The sequence below is a fragment of the Etheostoma spectabile genome, chromosome 2 (genome assembly GCF_008692095.1).
Source record: "Etheostoma spectabile isolate EspeVRDwgs_2016 chromosome 2, UIUC_Espe_1.0, whole genome shotgun sequence".
Lineage (NCBI taxonomy): Eukaryota > Metazoa > Chordata > Actinopteri > Perciformes > Percidae > Etheostoma > Etheostoma spectabile.
Genome location: NC_045734.1, coordinates 2,232,112 through 2,254,060, shown reverse-complemented (window position 1 = coordinate 2,254,060; position 21,949 = coordinate 2,232,112). Strand labels below are relative to the sequence as shown.

Here is a 21,949-nt window from a genome sequence, read left to right as displayed (position 1 = left end):
TAATGAGAACATCCAGAATGACTTTGATGTGCTCCCAATTCCTGTCTATGATTTCACCCTGTCTGCCATCTGTGTTGTTGAGTTGATGAATGACAAAGCCACGCTCAGACATCGACAGCCTGTAATTATTAAATTTATCCAGTGCAAACTTGTGCGATTTGCTATTTTGGTGCTTTAAACAAGCGTGATTGAGGTGCTTCCAGTCCCGGTATCCAGTCTGGCTGAACTTCTCCTCCCTGCCCCGCTCACCAAGGTGCCTGCACATCTTACAGAATACTGCATCTTTCCTACTGCTGTACTCAAGGAAACTGTATCTGGTGAACCAGTTTGTGGAGAAACTCCTTGCCTTGTCACCTATCATTATGACCGGATAGTTCAGCACTGGTTGAGTTGCGGGCTCATCCACGGAAGACAAATCCACAGGGCTGTCTTCCACTCGCGAGGCAGAGGCACTAGCAACGGCGGTGGTCGCGCTGGCCGCTCTTGCTGCGCTGTCCATGCTAACCGCGCTAGCATCCCGAGGTGGCAGAGACGAAGATGTGGATCTCAACGCTCCATCATCTCCTGGTTGGAGTGATGACTCCGAGACTGTTCGTTTCATTTCAGGTACCTAAACATTGACTGCTGCAACATTGTCTTTTACTGGAAATCACACTGCACTTTCAGACTGACGTTAGCCTAGCATACCCGCTATACCGACAAGATCCATCCTATCCCGAACCTCACTGTCCCAGTGTCTGCTGAACTTGTGCAGAAACATCAAAATAGACAAACAACTTTTTTTTAAATTAAGTTAAAAACTATTTAAGATTTAGATTATTTTAGCACAAATTATAAGACAATTTGCCAATTTTTCATAATTCTTTAAAATTAAATTACATTATTTATTTATTTTTAATTTTTTGGGTGGGCCTGTTGAAAAGTGGGGGGGCCTAGTTAACGCCGTGCCTGGTTGCAACCCGCCACAACACGAAGAAGAAGAAGTTTTTGTTAATTTCCGCCCAGCATTTCCTCTCAGACGAAAGACTTTCTGAATTTAATTTACGAGCAAAATATAACAGCTATTTTAGATAATAATTTTAATTTATCAGGATCTCGCGAAGGAAGTGGCCAACAAAGGTCACGACAAGCAAATTGACGCTCAAACAGCGAGATTCAAAAAACAGTTGTCTGTAAGCGCTACAACTTGTCCAGTGTTGGTTATTTGTTGGTGTTCCCATATTGAGCAATGTTTACTAGTTCTTTACATCACTCACTATTCACATTGTGGCCATTGGGTGGCTGTGGCTCAGTGGTAGAGTGGTTGCCATGTTGAAGTGTCCTTTGGCAAGACACTGAGCCCCAAGTAGATGTGTGTGAATGTTTATCTGAGGAGGCACCTTGTACGGCAGCCTCGGCTACAGTGTTTGAATGTGAGTAAATGGTGGGTGGTTCCTGGTGCTTTGAGTAGTTGTTAAGACTAGAAAAGTGCTATATAAAATGCATTTAATTACATCATCTCTCCACTTCTGAAACAATGAAAATATGGTCACATCCAGTCAACGCTGCCATCACATAACATGACACGTGACGAACAGTGAGATGAAAAACTAACGTGCAGCTGACAGTGTGTAAATATGGGATTAGTTTACATTGCTCTGCCCAGCACTTAGCTCTAACTGCGAGCTTTAAAATGTCACATTATTATGTTAATGCAGACACACACCCGCTATATATTATCTCAGGATTAGAGCGGCAATTTGTTTCTAATTACAGCACATGCCAGATACAGCTTTAGGGTAAATGTGCAATTGTAGTTGGTGTGATGAAACACACACACCACACACACACACACACACACACACACACACACACACACACACAGACGATGAGGATGGAAAGAGGGAGAAGCAAAACCTCTGATAAAAAACTGAGATTGTAAAAAGGGGAGGGGTAAAGACATGACACAGAAAGAGGGGGAGAGGATTATTTACTGTTTTAAATGAATAAATCTGTATTGTGTAAGTCTGGCACAGGGAGGGGAGAGAGAGAGAGAGCGTGAGAGAGAGGGGTTTATGTCAGCGGCAGATCAGAAAATAAGAGTGAGAGAGTTCTGGTTTTTTGTTGTAAAATCATTTTTTAAAATCCTGTTGGAAGTAGTAATGTGGCTCTGAGCAAGAACTGAGGGGGCTGAAATAGACAGATACAGGTACGTAAAAGAATAGGTGTGTGTGTGGTGTGTGTGTGTGTGTGTGTGTGTGTGTGTGTGTGTGTGTGTGTGGTGTGTGTTTCATCACACCAACTACAATTGCACATTTACCCTATAGCTGTATGTGTGGGAGTGAGATTTTAGGTTATTAATTATAAGGTTATTTTTTTCAGATTATTATTAAGTGTCTGACACTATTATGGAAAGGATCCCTACAGAGATAGACTCCTAAGATCCTTTTAGTTTAACATGAAACAGCCCTGAAATCACCATCACCAAACTCACCAGACTCCATGTAAATAATCCCTACTTTTAGCGTGTACAGAGCAGCATATCTCCACATGTAAATGGGTGAGTTAGGAGTTTATTTCAACCAGACCAGAGTGTTGATTGTCAGAACAGTGGAAAGATGAACCAAGACGGCTTTTGATAGTTTTATTTTGTGTCTGTCCCCTTTGTATGAAGTGTGTTTTACAATGATAAAAATACTGAATATTTACATGGAGTCTGGTGGGTTTGGTGATGGTGATTTCCTTTTTTTTTTTAAGGAAAAAAAGGTCTATCTGTGTCGGGATCCTTTCCATAATGTCGTCAGACATTAATCTGAGTCTGTCAGCGGCAATAACAAAAGGTTTAGTGGACCAAATTGACTTACATTGTAGCTGGTTTTGCGCTGCCGACTGCAGCAATCTGCCATAAAATGGAACGAAGAAGAAGCAGTACAGAGGTTTGCGTGTGCCTCCCACTTGTAACAGACCGAAATATATCTGCTACTCCTCATACAACCAGAAGGTGGTGCCTCCTTCTTTATTATTGTGATGTACTAGCGGGCAACAGTGTTGCTACTCTCCTCGGGACAACAAGAGAGACATCATTTATGACTTGGTGCAGGTTATGCTATATGTTCGACTGCTCATGTCTGATTAGTAAATATATATCGCTATGGAGACCTGGCATGCTATGGTCTATGTTGTACAATAAAGTAACTGTGTGGAAGCTTACAAGCTTGTCTCTGGCCAAAAATGATCCCAGTCGGACCCTCTCTTATTGACTGTCATAACTGTCCACATTCACAAGCAAACTCAAAACCTTACTATTCTATCAGGCATCTTATGAATTAGTGTGTGTGTGTGTGGCTGTGAATTAGTACATACAGTATACACACACGCAAGTTGTTAATATGGACTAGCTCTACTAAACGTCCATTCAGCAGTCAGTGCTGAATGGACCATTGTGCCCCCCCCCCCCCCCCCCCCGAAGCGCTTTGAGTGTCTATGGACTCTGAGATGGATGTCATTTCAATGAGACACTTCTTTATTATTTGCACATGGCAAACATATTTAGTATGATTAAGCTATAATAACAACCAGAAGCACCTGGTTAACATTAGAGAATGCTGCCATGGCAACATAACCCTGTACATGTCCTTAAGGATCTCTAAGGCTAGGACAATATGGTTGAGTAATTAAACATTTCCTGCACTGGTACTGCATATTGCCACTGGACGAGAATATGTAATGCAGAGTTCTGGGTGTCATGTGACCCTGTGTTGCATCAGGTGCGTGGGGATGGCAGGCGCCAGCTGGGCCCGGGTCTGCTGGAGCAGAAGACCAGTTAGCATTTTGCTACTCTTTAGGCTTTTCATAATAGGTGAGTCTGTACTATACTCTTTTTTTCTTTGTCTGTTGTACTTTGGAGCAGTGTTTTTAATTATTTCTGTGCTGTATTCTTTTAAGCTGTGAATTTTGCACGTAATTTGGTACTACAGTGAACTGTAGTACGATATAAATGAAATCTTCAGTCTTCACTTAGACACACATGCATGGGACAATAGGGTCCAAGTTTAAAAAAATAAATAAAAAAAATATTACCCTTTAAACTGGGGGACACAAGATGTCTCCTACATCTTTAATGTTCCACATCCGACTGTGTAAATTGAATACTGAAACGTGATTGGTTGATATTCAGAGACTTGACTTTCCAACCTGCCTCAATCACCTTCCTAACCTTTCTGTTTTGTTCCCTTAGTCCAGCCATCCCTCCTGCAGCCTCCCCTCCCTCTCCCCCTCCCCCTCTCCCTGCCTGTCAACATGTCAGCCGTCCCCCCCCCTGGCACTTCCTCCCAGTGTCCCAGGCGGAGCTGGGCCCTCTGTTTTCCAACTCCAGCCCCTTCTCCTTCTCCCAGAGCCTGTTCATGGTGCCCCGGCCCGGCCAGGCCACCAGGCCCCACCTTCACGCTGCCTTTGGCCCGCACTCGGTAACACAGGTAAGAGGAAGAGGAGAGGACAGAGTTAACCCTTTAGCCCGTTCATAGAGCACAAAACATAAATGATCGTTGGAGGGAACATTACATGTCATTACATTATAATTTTGTGTTACATCTTCTAAGCCAACTTCCCTCCAAGTTATTACCACAATAGTTTTACAATTATTTTGTAACTTCGTGGTTAAGAAATCTCAGTCATGTTAAATTAAACCTAATTTTTGAGTTAATAAACACCAAAATTATTAATTATTTTGACTAAAGGTTAAACTCAGTTCAGAGAAATGTACTGTTAAAGGATAGTCACAGCCTGTTATGTTAATGGAACCATCCAGGATACTTTGGGGCAATTTGGTTAAAAGAAACCCAAATTTTAGGACCTTGTCCAGGACAATAGGAGGGTTTCCTGAAGATGCCAACGTGAGCTAAAAGCTAAAAGCTAAAAGCTAACTAGCTACATTCTGTACGTCTTTCTTTTTCCACAGCTGGTATCAGAGCCTGTCCTCCCTCTCTCGTCTCTTCTGTCGGCCTCCCTCCTCTCAGAGCATGTGGAGAGAGACAAGGATAAGGGCAAAAAGACGAGGTTCAGGGTGAGGACGCTGTTCCACAGGCGGGGCCAAACAAGCACCCACGGGACCTGCATCACCCTGCATGCCTTCAGGCAGACAGAGGAGCACAAGGCCTCCTGTCTCACACAGGTCTGGACCAGGTTCTACCTCTACCTCGGCTTTTCTCTATGTCCTTCTCACTTCTTCACTAAACCACTTCCCTTTCTTTCCTTTCATCTGTCCGTCTTGTTTCCCAGCCTCCTCTAGGCCTGTGCCTGGTAACTCTGACTCTGCCCACTGATTGGTTTGAGGATCCACCCACCAACCAATCACGTCAGGAGTTGGTGAAGCGGCCCACTAACATCCACCCTCGCCACCGGTTGAAGAAGAGGGAACGGCAGCGGATGGGACATCTTCAAGGCAACTATGTCAACCGGCAACATTCCACTTCTCCTTCACTGAGGTAAAACCTTTAAGGAGACATATTCTCATTTTCAAAAAAAAAATCGTAGTATTTTTGGTTTTACTAGAACATTTTACATTTTACATGCTTTATTCTGCCTGCCTGAATTTACCTGTATTACATTAGCGCCTGACTTTTAACCCCCTCCTGAAAAGGTCCATTCTCATTGGTTAGTGTCTCCAGTCTTCCTTGTCGGTCATTGCAGCGTCATAGCAGCCAGTAATCACTGTAACCCAGTTCAGATGACTCTCTACTACTTTCTTTCCGGGATTAAGATAAAGACGCTGTATTTTATTAGTAGGCCTGGTGACGTCCCCCTCTGCTGGGGTCACCAGTCCTTATTCCCCAGGGTTTCGTTTTAATGGTTAAGCAGCCAAACTCACAACTTTAAAGCATTTATAGATCAAATCAATAGTCTATAATGATGGTCAATGATGAATGAGTATAGTATATCAGAGAAAACATATTAGACTTTATTAAACTAGGAAGCCAGCCTAGAATCAGAAGAGAAGGAAAGAGCTGTTAGCTTGTTACGCCCATAGTGGTATTTTGTATATTGCATTTAGATTGTGTGAGCTAAATAATGTGAGAGTGACAGCTTGCTTTTCCTTGAGAACCTTTGTTCTGACAGTCGTTAGCATGGATGGCGTACTCGCTGCTGATTGGCTGATTAGGAGGCCGAGGCCCGATGTTGGCTGCAACTCTTGCTCCTAGTCTTCCAAACGTTGTACTTAGTTAGGTCTGGGATTATTATGGGATGAGTTATATGAGCTTGTGTTAACTTCGTTGTTCAAGATGAGACTAAATGCCTTCGTAAATGACAATTGTTTTCACGACTAAGACGAGACGATAATGAGACAGAAACAATGTCCAAAAAACTCTGACTAAGACTAAATTAATATGCATTATTGTTGAATATTCTGAATGCTGCCAACCTGTGGCTGCAACACAAAACTACATGGAGCCAGAACTCAACAGCCAGCTAGGTGGAAGGCAGATGCTCGATATTTGGTTGCATTTTACGGACAACGACATTGACAAAAAGTCAGAATGTGTGATTATGACTGACGGGAAGCACTGTGGAGTCCAAACAGAAAATATCAGGGAGAAACACATCAGAAAACCAGACACGGTTCACAAAGTTGCATTTAACAAAAATCATTCAACAAGTGTATTTTGTCAGGTAATTATGACATTTAACATATATTGAGATGTCTGAGATATTATGGAGTTTTGTAATGGCTGAAACGAGACTAAAAGGACAAGACTCAAACTTGACTAACAAAACAGATATGCGAATGACTAAATGTGACTAAAACCAACGAGGACAATTGGCACAAGACTAAGACTAAAATTAATAACAGGTGACAAAATAGCTGTGGCTATAACTCTAACTTGACCATTACTCAGCCCATGTGTGTGTGTGTGTGTGTGTGTGTCTGTGTCTGTGTGTGTGTGGTAGAGCGAGCGAGAGAGTGACAGTGATTAGCTTATGACTGGCGATGGAGACGGTGAAAAAGCGGTAGCAGGAAAAGATAACACTCATCTTGATTTGACGTTGTTCACAGAGAAGGAGAACCAAGGGAAATGCAACGCTACCTAGCAACAGCAAAGTGGACAAATCCCTGTAGTTGTCTGCGTAGTCACCCAACAATTCACCTTAAGCTTTAGCTAAATAATCATGAGATAACCCTTTTTCATATGACTTTGTTATCATCCATCTCCATGCTCACAATTTCATTTATGAGGTCACACTCCGACCCCCTAGACCGGGGGTAACAAGCTTTTTAAGCTCTTTAGAGTAGTGCCAACTCTACAGTGGGAAGTTTTTCTTGGGTAACAGTTTGTCAATGAAATGAAATATAAAGATGTTTTCAGGTATGGATATGAAAATAATGTTGCGTGAAGCCTAATGGACAGATGTGTTTGAAGCACTTTCCATGGATCCTCCTTTCCCTCTATGAGTTGTAGTTGATTGATTCATTTCTGACTTCAGAAGCCATCTAGGTATGGATGGGGACACCCGGGGGGATGTTCCACGGGCCCTCAGACACCATCGGATTCCCATGAGAAACCAAATACAGCTTTACTACTCCTTTTCTGACAGCGCGGCCGACCCACATCTGACACCAGCAGGGTATGTAAATGTAGCAATGTGTTAAGAGACTTCGAGTTTTTTTCATTGCTGCCTGAGAATTTACTTAATCTGCCATTCTCTCATCTTCCGATCTTCTACAACTTGGGGGTCCATCCAGATGTGTTGAGGACAGCGCGGCCCAGTCCCAGAGGCAGCTCATCCATATCCGGCCACTGACACTGAAGGAGGAGGGGGGCCGAGAGCAGAGCAGGACCAAAGAAGAAGAAACCTGTTTGAACGGGCAGGAGGACGAAGAGCTCAGCTTGGACCCCCATGTCCTGATCAGCTATCACAGGGGCCCGGTCCTGTTAGGACAGCCAATCAGAGTGTCTGTGAATCTGAGAGCCAACTTCAGTGCTGAGTTTGTTGTCATAAGGTAAAAAAAAAGCAATCAGTGGAACTGTTTGATCTTCTTATCATGCTGCCAACACACTGACGGTCTGTGGTGTGGTGTGTGTGTGTGTGTGTGTGTGTGTGTGTGTGTGTCCAGGCTGAAGGTGAAGAAGGGCTTGGTGTCAATGGTGGCCCAGAGGACTATGACCTCTGACCTGTGGGCAGTGAGCCTGGAGAGGAGCCAAGGCTCCAACCATGACGTGGTGTCCATCCTCTGCCACAAACACAGCACACACACACACAGGTAGGTCAGGAACTTATTCCATCTCAGTTCAGTGTGTCGACAGACGCAAAAGGATCAAGTGTCTTAAACTAATCTCATGATACAGATGAAAATATATTGGCCAGTAATGTTGTAGTCAAGACCACCTAACCAAGGACCAAGACATGGGATCCCTAGAAAAGGTGATTTGTGAAATTTTTGGGGGTCTCTAACAATATTGACAATGTGACACTTTGATGTTTTTGTGTAATGTGATCATCATGGATCATGGCAAAAGTACTCACTTCTCGTACTTAAGTCAGTACAGAAACATAAATACTCTGGTAAAAGTAGATATACTGATTTAACTTATTTACTATAAGTAACAAAGTACAGGCTTGGGAATTTACTTAAAGTATAAAAGTTAAAGTAGCCTTGCAAATGATTTGACAATGACATTTTTTATGCAAAGCTACCTGGAACATTCACGTTACTAGAGTGCACGCTGTGAAACTTCAGTAGACATAGAAAAAAGCTCTTTATATGCCGTTGGCTACATTTTAAATGGATATCTGCCAACATGCCTAAAACATCCCATATATGATTATTGTGACTCCAGGTTAATAAGATTCTGACTGAGTAGCGAGATATGAATTCAGCTGTGATTCTGTGAGAATTCACAGATCCAGTTTCTCTTTTTTAATCTTCCCCTTATCATTTAAAGGAATCTACATGTATGTGTGTGAGGCATCTGGAAAGAAAATAAAGGATAAAATATGAATTACTTAACAGATATTAATTAAGTAGTTCCCCGTACTTTTATAATTACAACCACTAGATGGCAGCAGAAGCCATCGAGTGGTCTTGGTGCAACATACAGTCCCATCCAAATAGATAGCATTCATTATTGATAATGATGGAAATAATAACGGAAACAAAAATTATTTGAAACTAAATTAACTTTAGCCAATTAAAGAAAAATGTAAGGAGTAGATAGTACTAATGTTCATGTGAAAAATGTAAGGCGCAAAAGAAAAAAGTAGGCACAAAAAAAAATAAAAAAAGAAAAAATATCAAAAAAAAAAACTGAGTACAGAAATTTCCCCTTGTGTTCAAAACCAAATCCTTCAATATTAACAGCTTTTATTTTTGGATCAATTTTTGGCCCAAATTCAAGATACCAATTTTGGCTGGGGGGCTTTAAAAACCAGAGTTGCACATTTGCCATAGAAATGAGAAAACAGGCTTTTAAATTTTTGGTTTTTATATAAATTTGGGGGAGTATCTTTTGAAAGGGCATTGAAAGGAAAGGGCCCAACACCAGGGGAAACTAGCCCAAGACAAAAAAAGTTTGAGGGGTTAAACCCACGCGGGCGAGCCCGATCGACCAGCCCGAACAGCCCAGCCCACGAACACATTTAATTGAAAGAGTCAAGTTTTTATTTTTACCCCCAAACGTATCGATTTTAACACAAAAATAGACGGTACCGGGAAATTTGGAACCCGCTTTGGGGTTTTGCCCATTCTTTAAAAAAATCCGAAAACCCCTTTTCCCGAGGGGAGACAAGCCCCCGTAGAAATGTTGATTCAAGACAAGACCCCGACCTTTATTGAGTGGTCTTGAGCGGGTAGAGTATACAGCACGGCCATTTAAATTTAGAAAGCCAAAGAATAAACAAGACCTTTTTTGGGACCCTGCAGTCCCACCCCCCGTCGAGGTGGGTGTCTGTCGGTGGACGGCCCCAAGGGGGCTCGGGGTGCCCGACGGTTGAAAGGTTTTTGGAGTACCGGACTTTGCCCCTTCACCAAAAAGGGGGCAGCAGTTAGCGCTTTCATTGTGATCGACATGTTAGCAATTCCTCATGAGGTATATCCCGTCCTCCTCAATTCACCCTTTTATCAATTCACACACTAAAAACATTCAGCCTTCACTTCCCATTTAATTTATTTTAGAATCAATTCAAACAAGATTTTCCGAGAAAACTTAAGTAGGTAGGGGCACACCCACTCTTAACTTACAAGGACCCAAAAAAGTTTGCAATTCCCCCCCGAGAAGCAACAGGGGGACAATGGTGAGGGAAAACCCCTTATTATCCTATCATTAAAAACCCTCCCTTTAACTTTCATACATTAACCCCCAGCCCCCACCACCATACACACCCAACACAAAGTGGAAGTAAGACCCCCCTAATCTGAGCTTTTTTCTCCCAGAGAACCAATCACAAACGGCCATCCGACCCAACCCGGGTGCACTTTGGGCATTGTGGGCCATAGACCGGGTGGAAAGGGGCAGATGTACCTCTGCAGTACAGACTTACCCAAAGAGGACCGTCAAGGGCAACACAGTCAAGTCAAACAAAAGTCAGTTGAGTTTGGGGGGGGAGTAATGAATTGTGGTATGTTAAAAGGGGAGATCCGAGAGAAACTGTTTTTTTTTGGGAATATTTCTGGGAAAACTTATGTTAAGAGGGCAGTAGTAATAAAACCTCTTTATAGATCATTCTCACTTCTCAGTGGAGAATTTTTAAAGCCAGTGGGTTTTTAGTGAAAAACCGAACAAAAGGGGATTTGAATTTGACGGGGGGAACAAGGGTATTTTCCAAATCATGAAAATATGACCTGCAAAAATAGAACTGTGACAAATGTCCCAATCCCCCAGGATTGATGATGAATTGACCGTTGTATGATACTGAGAGATCAAGCGAAGAAAATGGCAAATTTGTCAAGTTAGATATGTAACTAAGTTGACTAAAAGGAAGAAGACGAAGTATATGAACATTTGATAAACAACCAAGTATCACATTAAACGTGGAATACTTTTATATATATTATTTATTTAACATCAGAGAAAGACCTGTCTCCAAGGAAATGTGACAACTCGCCAGTGCAATGATGCCGTGTCGCCACTTGCATTCTGTCTGTCTCCATGGTAACCGCAGGTGTCCAGCGATTGCTCCACCCTCTTTGTGGACGGCAGCGAGTCCGGGTTGGGTAACACCTGTGCAGTGGTGGAGTTTCTACTGGGCGCGCTCAGTGGCTCTGTGTGTTTGGAGGTGTGGGCTCCGTCCGTGCCCCTGCGAGTGTCCGTGGCGGACCCCGTTCTCAACGCCATCGCCGGCTGGAACCATTTCACTGAGAAAGGGTGGGAGACTGAATCTATACTGGGCTTTATTTAGCCTCTTTATATATATACATTTATGTGAGTGTGTGTGTGTGTGTGTGTGTGTGTTTCTCTATATGAAGAGACCCACCGCAGTGTAAAACCCTAGCAGTCAATGTCAAGCACTCTGTGGCCAAAAAAAGAGAAACATATTACTAGTTTTTGTAGCTTTTCACCAGAGAAAAATCTAAATTGGATATAAAAGAAGAACTTTTTCCAAAATTTTGTTGTGGTCCTGTGGTGAGAATCTTCTTCTTATTACAACAATGATTTTTCATTCAGAGACCAAAGTATTTACATTTAGACTAGATATCCACAAGTAGTCTATATACAGTAATGTACAGACAAACTTATATTAGACCAAGTGTAAGGTTTGTTTAGTGTCATTATTGGTCAGAGAGGGCTCTGGAAGGTGCCCTGTAATTCTGAATTGTGATTGGTCGTCTTCTGGACGACCTCTGAATGGACCCGACTCGGAGCGTGCAGCAGCAAGACAACGTAGGTCCGTTTGACGTAGACAAATCCAGGAAATTCAAAGACCCCACTGAGAGCCAATGAAATCTGAGCATTCAGAGGTGGGCGGAGCTAACCAAGCTGCCTGCAGGGCGTCTTAATCTCATTATTAGACATTTTGGTCTGGTTTAACCTTAACCATATTATAACATTTAGATATATTAGACATTCCGATAGATATGCTGAGGCCTGTAGTTTCTCATGTGTGTACTGTCTCCATAGGTGTGTGCCAGTGTACCAACGCTCCTCGATCCAGGTTCTGACTCAGTTCACAGCTCAGGACTCTCACAGCAGAACCACACACCTGCTGGGCTCGTCTGATTGGTTCGTGGATGTGACAGAGCTGGTTGGCCAATGGCTGAGAGTAGAGGACCCTCGGGTGGCTTCCCTTGGCCCCCAAAACTACCTGATTGGTTCACAACCGGGAAAGACGTCCCTTTATTTTGATAGGGGTTCAGGGGGCCCTTTCATTCCTGAGCATCATCCTTATCATATCATCCTCTCATCATCACCTCATTGTACCTGTGTCTCAGGTCATCTCTAGCAGTGGATGGCGTGCGGGGATGGACATCACTGTGACTTCCCCCTTTCCCCGGGGGACCTGCCGTGCGGTGGTCGGGGCCTTGGCATGCCCGTCAGGCTACCCCGCCCACCCCGTCCTGTCACAGCAACATGACGCCACAACACTCTATACAACCGCCCGGGTGAGAGGGAACACATTTTAAAGAAACGAGCAGGTCTTAAAAAAAAGCTTGTTGGGGGGGGGGTTACGCCGATAGGTGGAGCAGGGACCCCTCTCTGTACATATTTTGTTTATTTTATGAAAGGGAAGTTGCATGTTAAGGGGGCCATCAGTTTTAATGTTAAAAATCTGTTGGGGAAAGGCAGTTATTTCCTCCAAAGGGGGCCCCTATTTAGCTTAACTTCAATTTTTTTTAATTTTTTTTTTAAAAAAACCCTTATTTAAAAATGCTATATTATGCGGGATATTATTGACTTTTCGACATTTAATTAAAAAAAACTTTTAGAATTTTGTTTTTTAACAAATTGGGACAGAAACCGAAAAGAAGGAAAAGAGAGAGGGGCAAGAAAAATAACCCCGACTAATACATTTAAATTTCATAAATCATAAACATAAATGTAACGTTCTTTGCACCGTATGGTTTTCTCCGCAGGGGCTTCCTCACGCTGGCTCCGTTTAGGCGACACCGGGGGCCCCCCCCTCTCCTCCCCAAAAGGGCCTTCCCTTCTTTCCCGCGTCCTCCTCATTTTCTGAACTGTGGTTTGGTACACCGGTTCCCGCCGCGCATTGTTGCCCCGGGGCCCGGAGGGGGCCTTTATGCTTCAGAAATCGGTTTCTACCTGCCCGCCACCACCCATCCAACTCCTCATAAGGCGCGGATTGGGTTTGGGCCCGGGGGGGGGGGGGGGGACCAGGAGGTTGGGCAGGGGATTGGTTGGATAAGAGTCCCGTAGACCAGGGTTCCTGCAGCCACGGGGGTGATTTGGCTGGACATTCAACATGGGTGGAGCGACACCAAGTCTATACGTCCAAACTTTTAAAGAGGGTGGGGGACAGTTTAAACAGGGGCACAATTGGCGGGGGAAGGGCGGTCAACGAAAAGGGGGGTCCCCGGAAAAATCTGGAAAAAGGGTGTGCTGAGCCGGCAGGGGGGGGGCCCGGATACTTTCCCCCAACCCGGAGGAGGAAGGGAGGGGGGGGAGGGCTGGGCGGGAAGGGGGCTGTGGAGTGGGGGGTGGCCGCTGCCTCTCTCTCCTTTTTTCGGGGTGTCCTTTCCTAGCTACTGTCCCCCTGTGCCCGCGGACAGAGGGGACAATCATGGAGGGAAACAAAAAACAATAGGGGGGAGGAAGAAAGGGGAGGGGAAAAAAGGAGAAGACAGGAAATAGATAGAAAGAAACAAGTTAGAAAAACAAAGAGCCAAGCACGGACAATAAAGGGATGAAAAGAAGTAAGATGTTTTTCTGATACACTTGCACGGCCAGGGTACCCAGGGAAGATTATCCGGGTTTGTACCATTTTCCCCCTTTCCAGAACTTTATATCAAAACGGTCCCCTTCGGGGATGTTCAGGGTCCACGGGGTTTCCCTTTTTGGGCCAGATGTCCGTCCCTTCCTCGCTCTGTTTGGGGCGTTCTAACTCCGTGGACCCGAGGGAAAAGGGTTTCTGGTCCTCAGATCTCGCAGGGGAATCCAGCAGTACTAGACTTCTGTCCAAACGGGGTTCCGTACCCACATGGGACCCATCTCCTTTTTCCCCGGGCTAGGGGATTTTGTTGCACTTAGTGGGGATTTTGTTTTATATTTCATTTTAAATAATTTCTTAATCTCAAAGAAACTTTGTTAATTATAATACAAATTGGTTCTTTTTTGAAGGGGTGGCATAAAGACATGCTCTGTTTTAACCAGGGGTTGAACTAGGCGTACCCCTGAAACAAAAAAACGGATCAAGCCCCCGGGGGTGGGGCAGTTAGGGCGGTGTATCAGCCAACCCCTTTTTCGACCCCAAAACAGGGCCGGGGGAAAAGAATTTAACTGCTTTTCCCCATTTTGTATTGGGCTATATTCTCTTATTTTTTTGTTTTCCTAATTTCTTTTTTTTAGGTGCAACCAAATTTTTCCTTTAGTCCGGGGAACCCCACAACTTCAACGTCCCCTTTTTTTTTCATGCTCCTTATGTCTTCATATTAATTTTTGGGTGGATAAGCGATTACTCACAAAAACACAAAATAGCACCCTAAACCCTGTGAGCTAACACACAAACGCACCCCAGACCCTGTGAGCTAACGAACCCCAAAGACCCTAGAGCCCCCGGGCTAAAAGACACTACTAGCACCTAGACCCTGGAGCTAACAGACCAAACACCCCTAGAGCCCCTTTACTAACGACAAACGCACCCCAGACCCTGTGAGGGAAACACTAACTACACCCCAGGCCCTGTAATAAAAACACAAACTAGCCCAAGCCCCGTGAGCTAACAGACACAAAATAGCCCCTGAGCCCTGGACTACAAACTAACTAGCCTAACACAATTTTATTTTTTTTTGGGAGCCCAAAAAAAAAACTGTATCACAACCAGGTGCACTATAAAAAGCATTTCGGTTTACTTCTCTTTTAAAAATCCATTTGTCAGGTTAAAAACATTTTTTACTAAAAAAACCGGTTAAAGCAGAAAAGGAGCAGACGGCAAAGTGTTTTTAAATTTGACTTGCAAAAGGGAAGAAACAAAAAAAAGGGCACCATCCCCCAGCGGGGGCTTGGGGGAACTTCAGCGTTTTTCTCTGCACTCGTTTCTTTTTCACTTTGGTTGATACATTTTTATCTGGTTTTCCCTCCCTAAGAGAACATTTGTTTTTTAAAGCCCTTGAATTAGACTTTTGCTCCTCTGTGTAAAAAAGTGAATTAGACCTCTTTAAGAACAGCACAAAAAAGAAAAGAGGGAGAGCAAAGAAAAAAAGTTTGTTAAAGGCATTAAAAGAAAGAATAAAATAAAAAGCAGTAAAATTTTCCCCAGCGATATAATATAAATAAAAAGCAAAAAATTTATAATATTTTAGACACATACAAGAAAAATGAAATAAAAGTTTATAAAAAAATTTTCTCTGCATTTTTTTTGTACATTTAACAAAAAGTCAAAATTTACTCTCCAAAAAGGTTTTTTCAAAACCATCCCAGTAAAGGTAAATGAAAAGTTTGATTATATGGTTTCCAGCTTAACAAAGTCAAGGTTTTTACATTAAGGAAACATTCCCCATTCACAAACTTAAACCCCTTTTGGGGGGGGGCCTGTAAAGGTGCCCCCCCTGCTCATCAGAAAAAAACATTACAACTTTACACTCCGCCCGAGGGGCAGCCCCGGGCCCCGGGGGTCGGTTTGAAAGGAATTTGAAAATGATGCAGGGGGGGGATCTAACCCAAACCCTTCCATTGGGCAGGAAAAACCCGTCTACCATGAGCCACAGCCCCCCAAGGAGGTTGTATCTCCCTAAAAAGGGAGAAGGGAAAACTTTTCTTTGAAAAAAAAAATTCCTTCTCAAACCCCCCCCCTTGGGGGAAGCGGACGCCTTTTGGCCCAAATAGTTAAAAAGATTTTCGGGGGGGTTTTATACTTTTTTTTTGCTGGCCCATCTTTTATGGTCAGAGTGTCTATCATATCGGGTTTAAAAAAAATGCCCCCCACCCCAGGACTAAACAGAAAAAAAGAATACTTTTTTGCATAACCTTCTTTCTCTTCCTTTGTTTTTCCCGACGCGGTGCTGTGCCCTTCAGGAAGTGCGTGTGGGTGGGGGGGGGGATGCAGAAAAGGGCTGTGTGCGGGTTTGGGCCCTTTCTGGTGTCAGGGTTTGTCCCTAGCACCCCCCCGTCGGAGTCATTTTTCCCATGCCTTTTTTCTGGTGTTGCGTGTTGCAACGTTTTTTACAAAAGCCTCAATGGTCACGGTTTTTGGGTTTTCTGGGGGGGCTGGTTTTGCCCTCTGTAGGGCCTCTTGCAGTGTGTGGGGGGCCCCGTCGCCCCTTCAGAAACCCTTTTACGCTGTGGGGGACCAGAAAACCTGGGAGGGACCTTCAGGGTTTGGACTGCCGTTTTTCCTCCTAATTTCTTACACCCAAAATCTCCGGGTTTTGCAGCTGGAGGGGGTCCCCCGCTGGGTGGGGCGGGCAGCAAAACCGGTTCTTTGTCAGAAGACAAAGACAGGTACCCCCACTCAAAACCATCTCGCTACCCCCAAAAAAGCTCTAGAAGTTTAACCCTCATACAGGGTGGTCTCCCAAAAAAGGATCTAAAACAATTATTGGGGGCGTTCTGCCCCCTCATTCCTAGTAGTAGTTTGTTCTTAACTTTGGGGCTTTTTTGAAAACCACTTTCTCCCCTCTGACGGTGTGAGTCAACAAATTTCATCTGAATCTAAAAATGCCCCTTTACAAATTTTACCCTTTATGAAATGGTTTGGAAGACCATTTTTCGTTAAAAAATACCCCTCCCCCCTTTTGGCCAGGCCCCCTGCCCAGCTAATTACCCATGGTTTCCCACTTTCCCTTGGATTATTATTTAAAAAAAAATTTAAGTAAGATTTGAACCTTAAAAGGGGGAAAACCCCCTTCTGCACACCATTCCTCCCTTGAGACAGGCCCCCCCCCTGGCCCTTAGCTCCCAAATTTTAGGAAAGCGGGCCCGACTCTCGGGTTAGGCCACAAACAAAGGTGCACCACTAAAAGCCATCACCCTTTCATTTGGGAAGTTTCTTGCATTTTTTTTGTTTTTGTGCCCCCCTTTTGCCAGGTGACCAAAAAAGTAACAGTTAATATTTTAATCTCTCAAGGCTTCTCTCTCGGGGCTTTTTAGACCGTTGGACTGTCACAAACCTGGCCCAAAAACTTTGAAAATTACCTTTACCATCCAACGGAATGCAAACCAAAGGGCTGTTTTTGGGTCCACTGGAAACTAAAAAAAAAAACGAGAGCAAACAAACAACGAAAAAATTTGTCCCCCTGGAATTCCTTGAAAAGCCTAGTGTCGGGTGGTACTTTGGGTGCCCGGCGTGGACCGCTGATTTCGCTTTTGGGTCCTAACAAAACGCCATTTGAGCGGTTTCCCCTTATCACGAATTTTTTTGACGGAAAAAATGGGGCGGGCGACAGGAAAATAACCCCTGTTTTAATAGGATTTTGGACCGGTCGGTTTCCCCCTTTTGTTTCGAGGCTTGAAAATTTTTGGGCCTGAAGTCTGTGCGGGGTTTGTGACATAGGTGCATGTTAAAATTTTTACACTTTTTGGTTCCCACGGTGCGTCTGCATTGGGGCGCAGGGGAGATTTTGTGGGGGGGAAATATTCCAGCTTAACAAAAAAGTGGTTTGGGGTTTTGTTTCGCTTCTTCCGCTGGGAAACCTGCGCCGGTGGTCCTGTTGACAGGAGCTTTCCCTAAACCCCCCTGGAAGGGAGGGTGAACGTCCCCCCCCCACGGTTTCGTCCTCAGTCAGTGGGCACGTCAGGCCAAAGGTCCCCAGTTTCTCCAAATGATCTTGCGGGTTAGACAAAAGAAGATAAGGGTTATGGGGGTGGATTCTGAAAAAAATTCTTTCTTATCAGGGTTCTTCTACTGCAAAATCATATTCAAACAATTGTACACACCAACTATCTTATCTTCCTTGAAAAAAAAACTTCAAAAAACTCCCGTTTCTGATGAGACAAAATAAATGAATGTATTTAGTTTGACATGAAGTCCAAAAAGGGGTTTAAACAATCTTGGCCTATGCGCAGGCCTGCAAACCTGCCCGAGAGAATATCCCCTAAAAAATCAGCAAAAGGTGGGTGTGTGTTTGGTTTATGTGAAAAAATCAGACGGGGGGACTTCTAATCTCAAACCTTGAGACCGTAAATTTGAAATACCCTCTTCCGAACATTAGACCCTTAAAAAAATTTCCGGCCCAGGGGAAGCAAAAAACCTTTTTCCCCTCCCTGCCTGAATCTCTGATCCCCATTTCACACATCCCGGGGTAAAAATTTTTGGAAAAAAAGTCCCTTGCACCCCTTTAAGAACACTTACAGGAACTTTTGATTTTTTAAAATAAAGATTTTTTAACTAATTTTCAAATTTTAAAACCCAAATAACCAAAACCTACATCCCTCCCACCCTTTAAGATCGTAGACCCTCATACACCCTAGATAAAAAATTGCTATAGAAACCCTTCTAAATTTTTTTTTCCCCGGTGAAAAATTGGGGTCTAGAATTTTTCCCTATCGGGGTTGGGAAAAGTGGATTTTATGGCTGTAGTGTGAAGCATTTAATTTTTATTGAAGCAATTTGTTAGTGGTGTTTTTTTCATTTTCACTTCCCTTATCCGGTCAGACTGGCTAACCTTCCCCCACTTCCCGTTCCCCTCCCCTTTGTCCGCCCGTTGCTGGCTGTAGGTTGAAACCCGCTGGGGGACCCCTCGGTTGTCGTTCCCTTCTTGTTTTGGGAGGGGCATTCGTCTGCCCAGTGACCTCTTCCTCCACATTGAGAACATGTGTCTCGGTCCACTGCTGGCCTTTGCCCTCCACCTCGCCCTCGCCTTTCCTCTCGCTTCGCCTTTGCTTTTGCCCCCCCCCTCTCCACCCAATGTTCCCACGTCAAAGTTTTTTTTTTCTTTTCAGCTTGTTCCGCGGGTTTGTAGCATTGGATGCCCGTACCTGATGCTGCTTTTAAATGTCAGATGGAGTGGGGAGAGGCCGTGGTTTGCTTGTAAGAGAGAGAGCGTGCGCGAGGTGGGGGCTGTGTGGGATCTGCTCCACTTCTGTTCTCGCTTGGGGGAGACACTGACGGTGTAATGGTTCCCATGTCCATTTTTAATAGAGGCTATATATATTGGGAACATGCAGTAGTGTATTGTTGTTATTCCCATTTTTGATAAGTTGTAGCCTAGTATCAGTGGCCGGGATTGGTATCACGTGTATGGTCTGACGTTGGTGTATTAACTCCTTTTATTTTGAAATTGTTTCTAATTTGCATACCTCTTTTAATGACACGGGTTGTGGACGTGAAAAAGGAGGCTGACGATTGGGCGAGAGAAGGACGGGGAGAAGCGGTCGGGCTCAGAGTTGCAGCGGGGCAGTTTTCCAGGAGCCCCCGGCCCTCGATCAATACTTTTCGGGGATTACAAACTGGGAGTACTCCTTGGTGCTCGGCGGCGCCCTGGTGCTGAGCGGACCGTGGCAGGTTGCGTGAGTTGTCCGTGCGGACAGTTATTACCGCGGCTTCTGGCCACGCTTCTCCGGCCATGTTTTGTTTGTTTTGTTTGTTTTTTGCTACTCTGGATCCGGACTATTTAAGTTTATTGAATGACTTTGGGTTGTTTGGGTTTTGTTGGGGTGTTGGGGAAAGGTGTTTAAATGTGTGGGTCACTTTTAAGTGCTTGACGTGTTGTACGGAGGGGTGTTCCGATGTGAAATAAGTTGTGTCATTAATACACGCATTAAATTTACAATCTATGTCTACTTTTTATTTTTAATAGCATGGTTATTGAGCCGACCTAAAGGCATTTAGGGGGTTGGTAGTGTTGGGGGGGGGGTCTATTCAGGTGTTGTGTTTTTAAAAATAGGGAGGAAAAGGGTTTATACCGATTGATATCAGGATCCGCCCTTCCTTTAAATTTTTAAGCGTTGTACCTTTCCTTTGCCGAGGGGGGTTTGGGAATTGTTACAGTCGGTGCCATATGGGGGTGGGGGATTAATTGTGATATTGTGGGTTATGTTTACTTTGTGCCTTGCTGTAGGTTAGTTTTAAAACGCAGCCGGGGTTTTTTCTCCTAATAAACAAAAAAAGAAAAAAGAAGAAAGTTTGGGGATTTTTGCTGTGGATTAGGGGGGGTGCAAGTTGCCTGCTAGGGTTACACAGTATCAACACACATTTGCCCCAAAAGACGTTCAGCAGTACATTCCTTACTTACTTACATTCGCTCCTTTGGTTTTTTGGGCTGTTTATCAAGGAGGGATGCCACGCACCAACAGGGGACCGCGCAGAAAGTGATGACTTCAAGGTGGGGCTTCTCTCTCATAGACGGGGAAAACAAAACCCCGCCTGCCTACTGAGGCCACCCCACCCGACACTTCACGACCAGGCATAATCAACAGCATCAGTGACAAAACCCTCTATTTGGACTCCCTGTACCTAGACCACCTGCCGGGAAAAAACACGGCGTCAGGAGATGAGGAGGGGGAGGAAGAAGCTGAGGTGGTTTTGAGAGCGGCGCGGGTTCCAAGAACGGGCAGTTGAGGATGGGGGCCCTGGAGAATCGGGTCAAAGACACCATCGAAGCACCCCTTCATCGGGAGGGGGGGCCCCTCAGAGTGGCCATTGAGACAGGGGATGAAAGGGGCCAAAGGAATATATCGACACTAAGCTGCGAGTTTTGATCAGTGGTGGTGGCCTGCTTAAACGCAGAGATAAGCAGTGGGGTGAAAACCTGGAAAGACTCGGAAAAAAACCGTTCCTCCTGGGGGCCACCAGTTTCTCCACACCTGCAGCGCTACAGTCACGACCCGGCAAGGGTTTTTCCCTTCCAGCCTCTGCTGCGGCCACAGCCAAACCTCCTATTAGGATGGAGTTTCCCCAGTTTGGTGAGTCGAGGATTCGGCTGACGTCACGGATTTTATCGAAGCAGTGTGACAACTTCTCACTCTGGGGCCCCACGAGTGACTGAACTATTAGGCACACCTCAACACTGTGCTTAAAGAGCTCACGGAGTTGGTGGTTAGAAATCCCGCAACGATATATCTAATTGGGTGAGCTTCAAAAGCGCATTTCTTGAGGCTTTCTGCCCACGACACCAGTCGGAGATTGAGGGCAGTTCGATCCCATGTGAAAAGTCGCCTAACCAGGCCTTCGGGACTTTGCGATGACATCGAGCGCTCTGCCTGAATGGGTCCAGACAGCCAGAAGACGAGATGGTGCGGCGCATACTTAGTGCTGAACCCCGGTTGGGGTGGGCTGCGGGGCACCTGTGACGGTGGACCAGATGGTCAAGGGGGGGGCCTTGAAAAGGCTGGGAAACTCCAAGCTTTATGGATGAGTGCAACAGTCCCAGGTTGCCGACCGCTCTTCAGAACCCGAAGAGCTGAGAGGGGGTCAAGGCGGGTCAAGGGCGAATGTGCTCGGTGTTGGATCCTACCCCTCCTGGTGGTCCCACTATCCTCCGAGGGCTGGTGAGCTGTCCTGGATTCGGGCTGAAACGTACTCCCCCCTGAGTGAAACCCTGTGGAACCAGGTCAAAAGCAGGAGAGACATTAAGCCTGACGTCATTCCAAAGTTCATCATGGCCAATGGGCAGGAGAGTCGGCCTTTGGGGGAAATGACCACCCTGCTCCTTTCCCTTCACGATGCCCACGTCACCGAAACATACACATACTCAGCGCCAATCAACTTTGCATCCCTTTTGGGCTGCTTGGATTGGACGTCATGTGCACCCAGCCAGATTGGGTCTGAAGCCCCACCTAAGAAAATGTGCTTCAGGTGGTAAGAGCATAGGTTCTTGCCTACGGGCGTTGAAGTCCTCCCAGTGGGGGCCTACAGTGAACTTTACTGG

The 21,949-nt window shown here is 44.9% G+C and overlaps 1 protein-coding gene across 1 annotated transcript; it reads left to right on the top strand.

Moving 5' to 3' along the window:
- The first annotated feature begins 497 nt into the window (after positions 1 to 497).
- tmem132a (transmembrane protein 132A) lies at positions 498 to 20,640 on the top strand. The gene is made up of 14 exons (XM_032535170.1): positions 498 to 590; positions 3,825 to 3,838; positions 4,217 to 4,454; positions 4,937 to 5,149; positions 5,257 to 5,462; positions 7,459 to 7,599; positions 7,718 to 7,975; positions 8,090 to 8,236; positions 9,896 to 10,061; positions 11,134 to 11,336; positions 12,090 to 12,385; positions 16,517 to 16,583; positions 19,415 to 19,589; positions 20,425 to 20,640. The coding sequence occupies exons 1-14, from the start codon at positions 498 to 500 to the stop codon at positions 20,638 to 20,640; spliced, it is 2,433 nt and encodes an 810-aa protein (XP_032391061.1).
- Positions 20,641 to 21,949: the final 1,309 nt, after the last annotated feature.

Coding starts and splice junctions, on each gene's coding strand:
- tmem132a (XM_032535170.1), top strand. CDS start 498: ATGCTAACCGCGCTAGCATCCCGAGGTGGCAGAGACGAAGATGTGGAT. Junction 8,237..9,895: donor CACAGCACACACACACACAG/GTAGGTCAGGAA, acceptor GGGACCCTGCAG/TCCCACCCCCCGTCGAGGTG. Junction 19,590..20,424: donor AGCGGACCGTGGCAGGTTGC/GTGAGTTGTCCG, acceptor TCTCTCTCATAG/ACGGGGAAAACAAAACCCCG.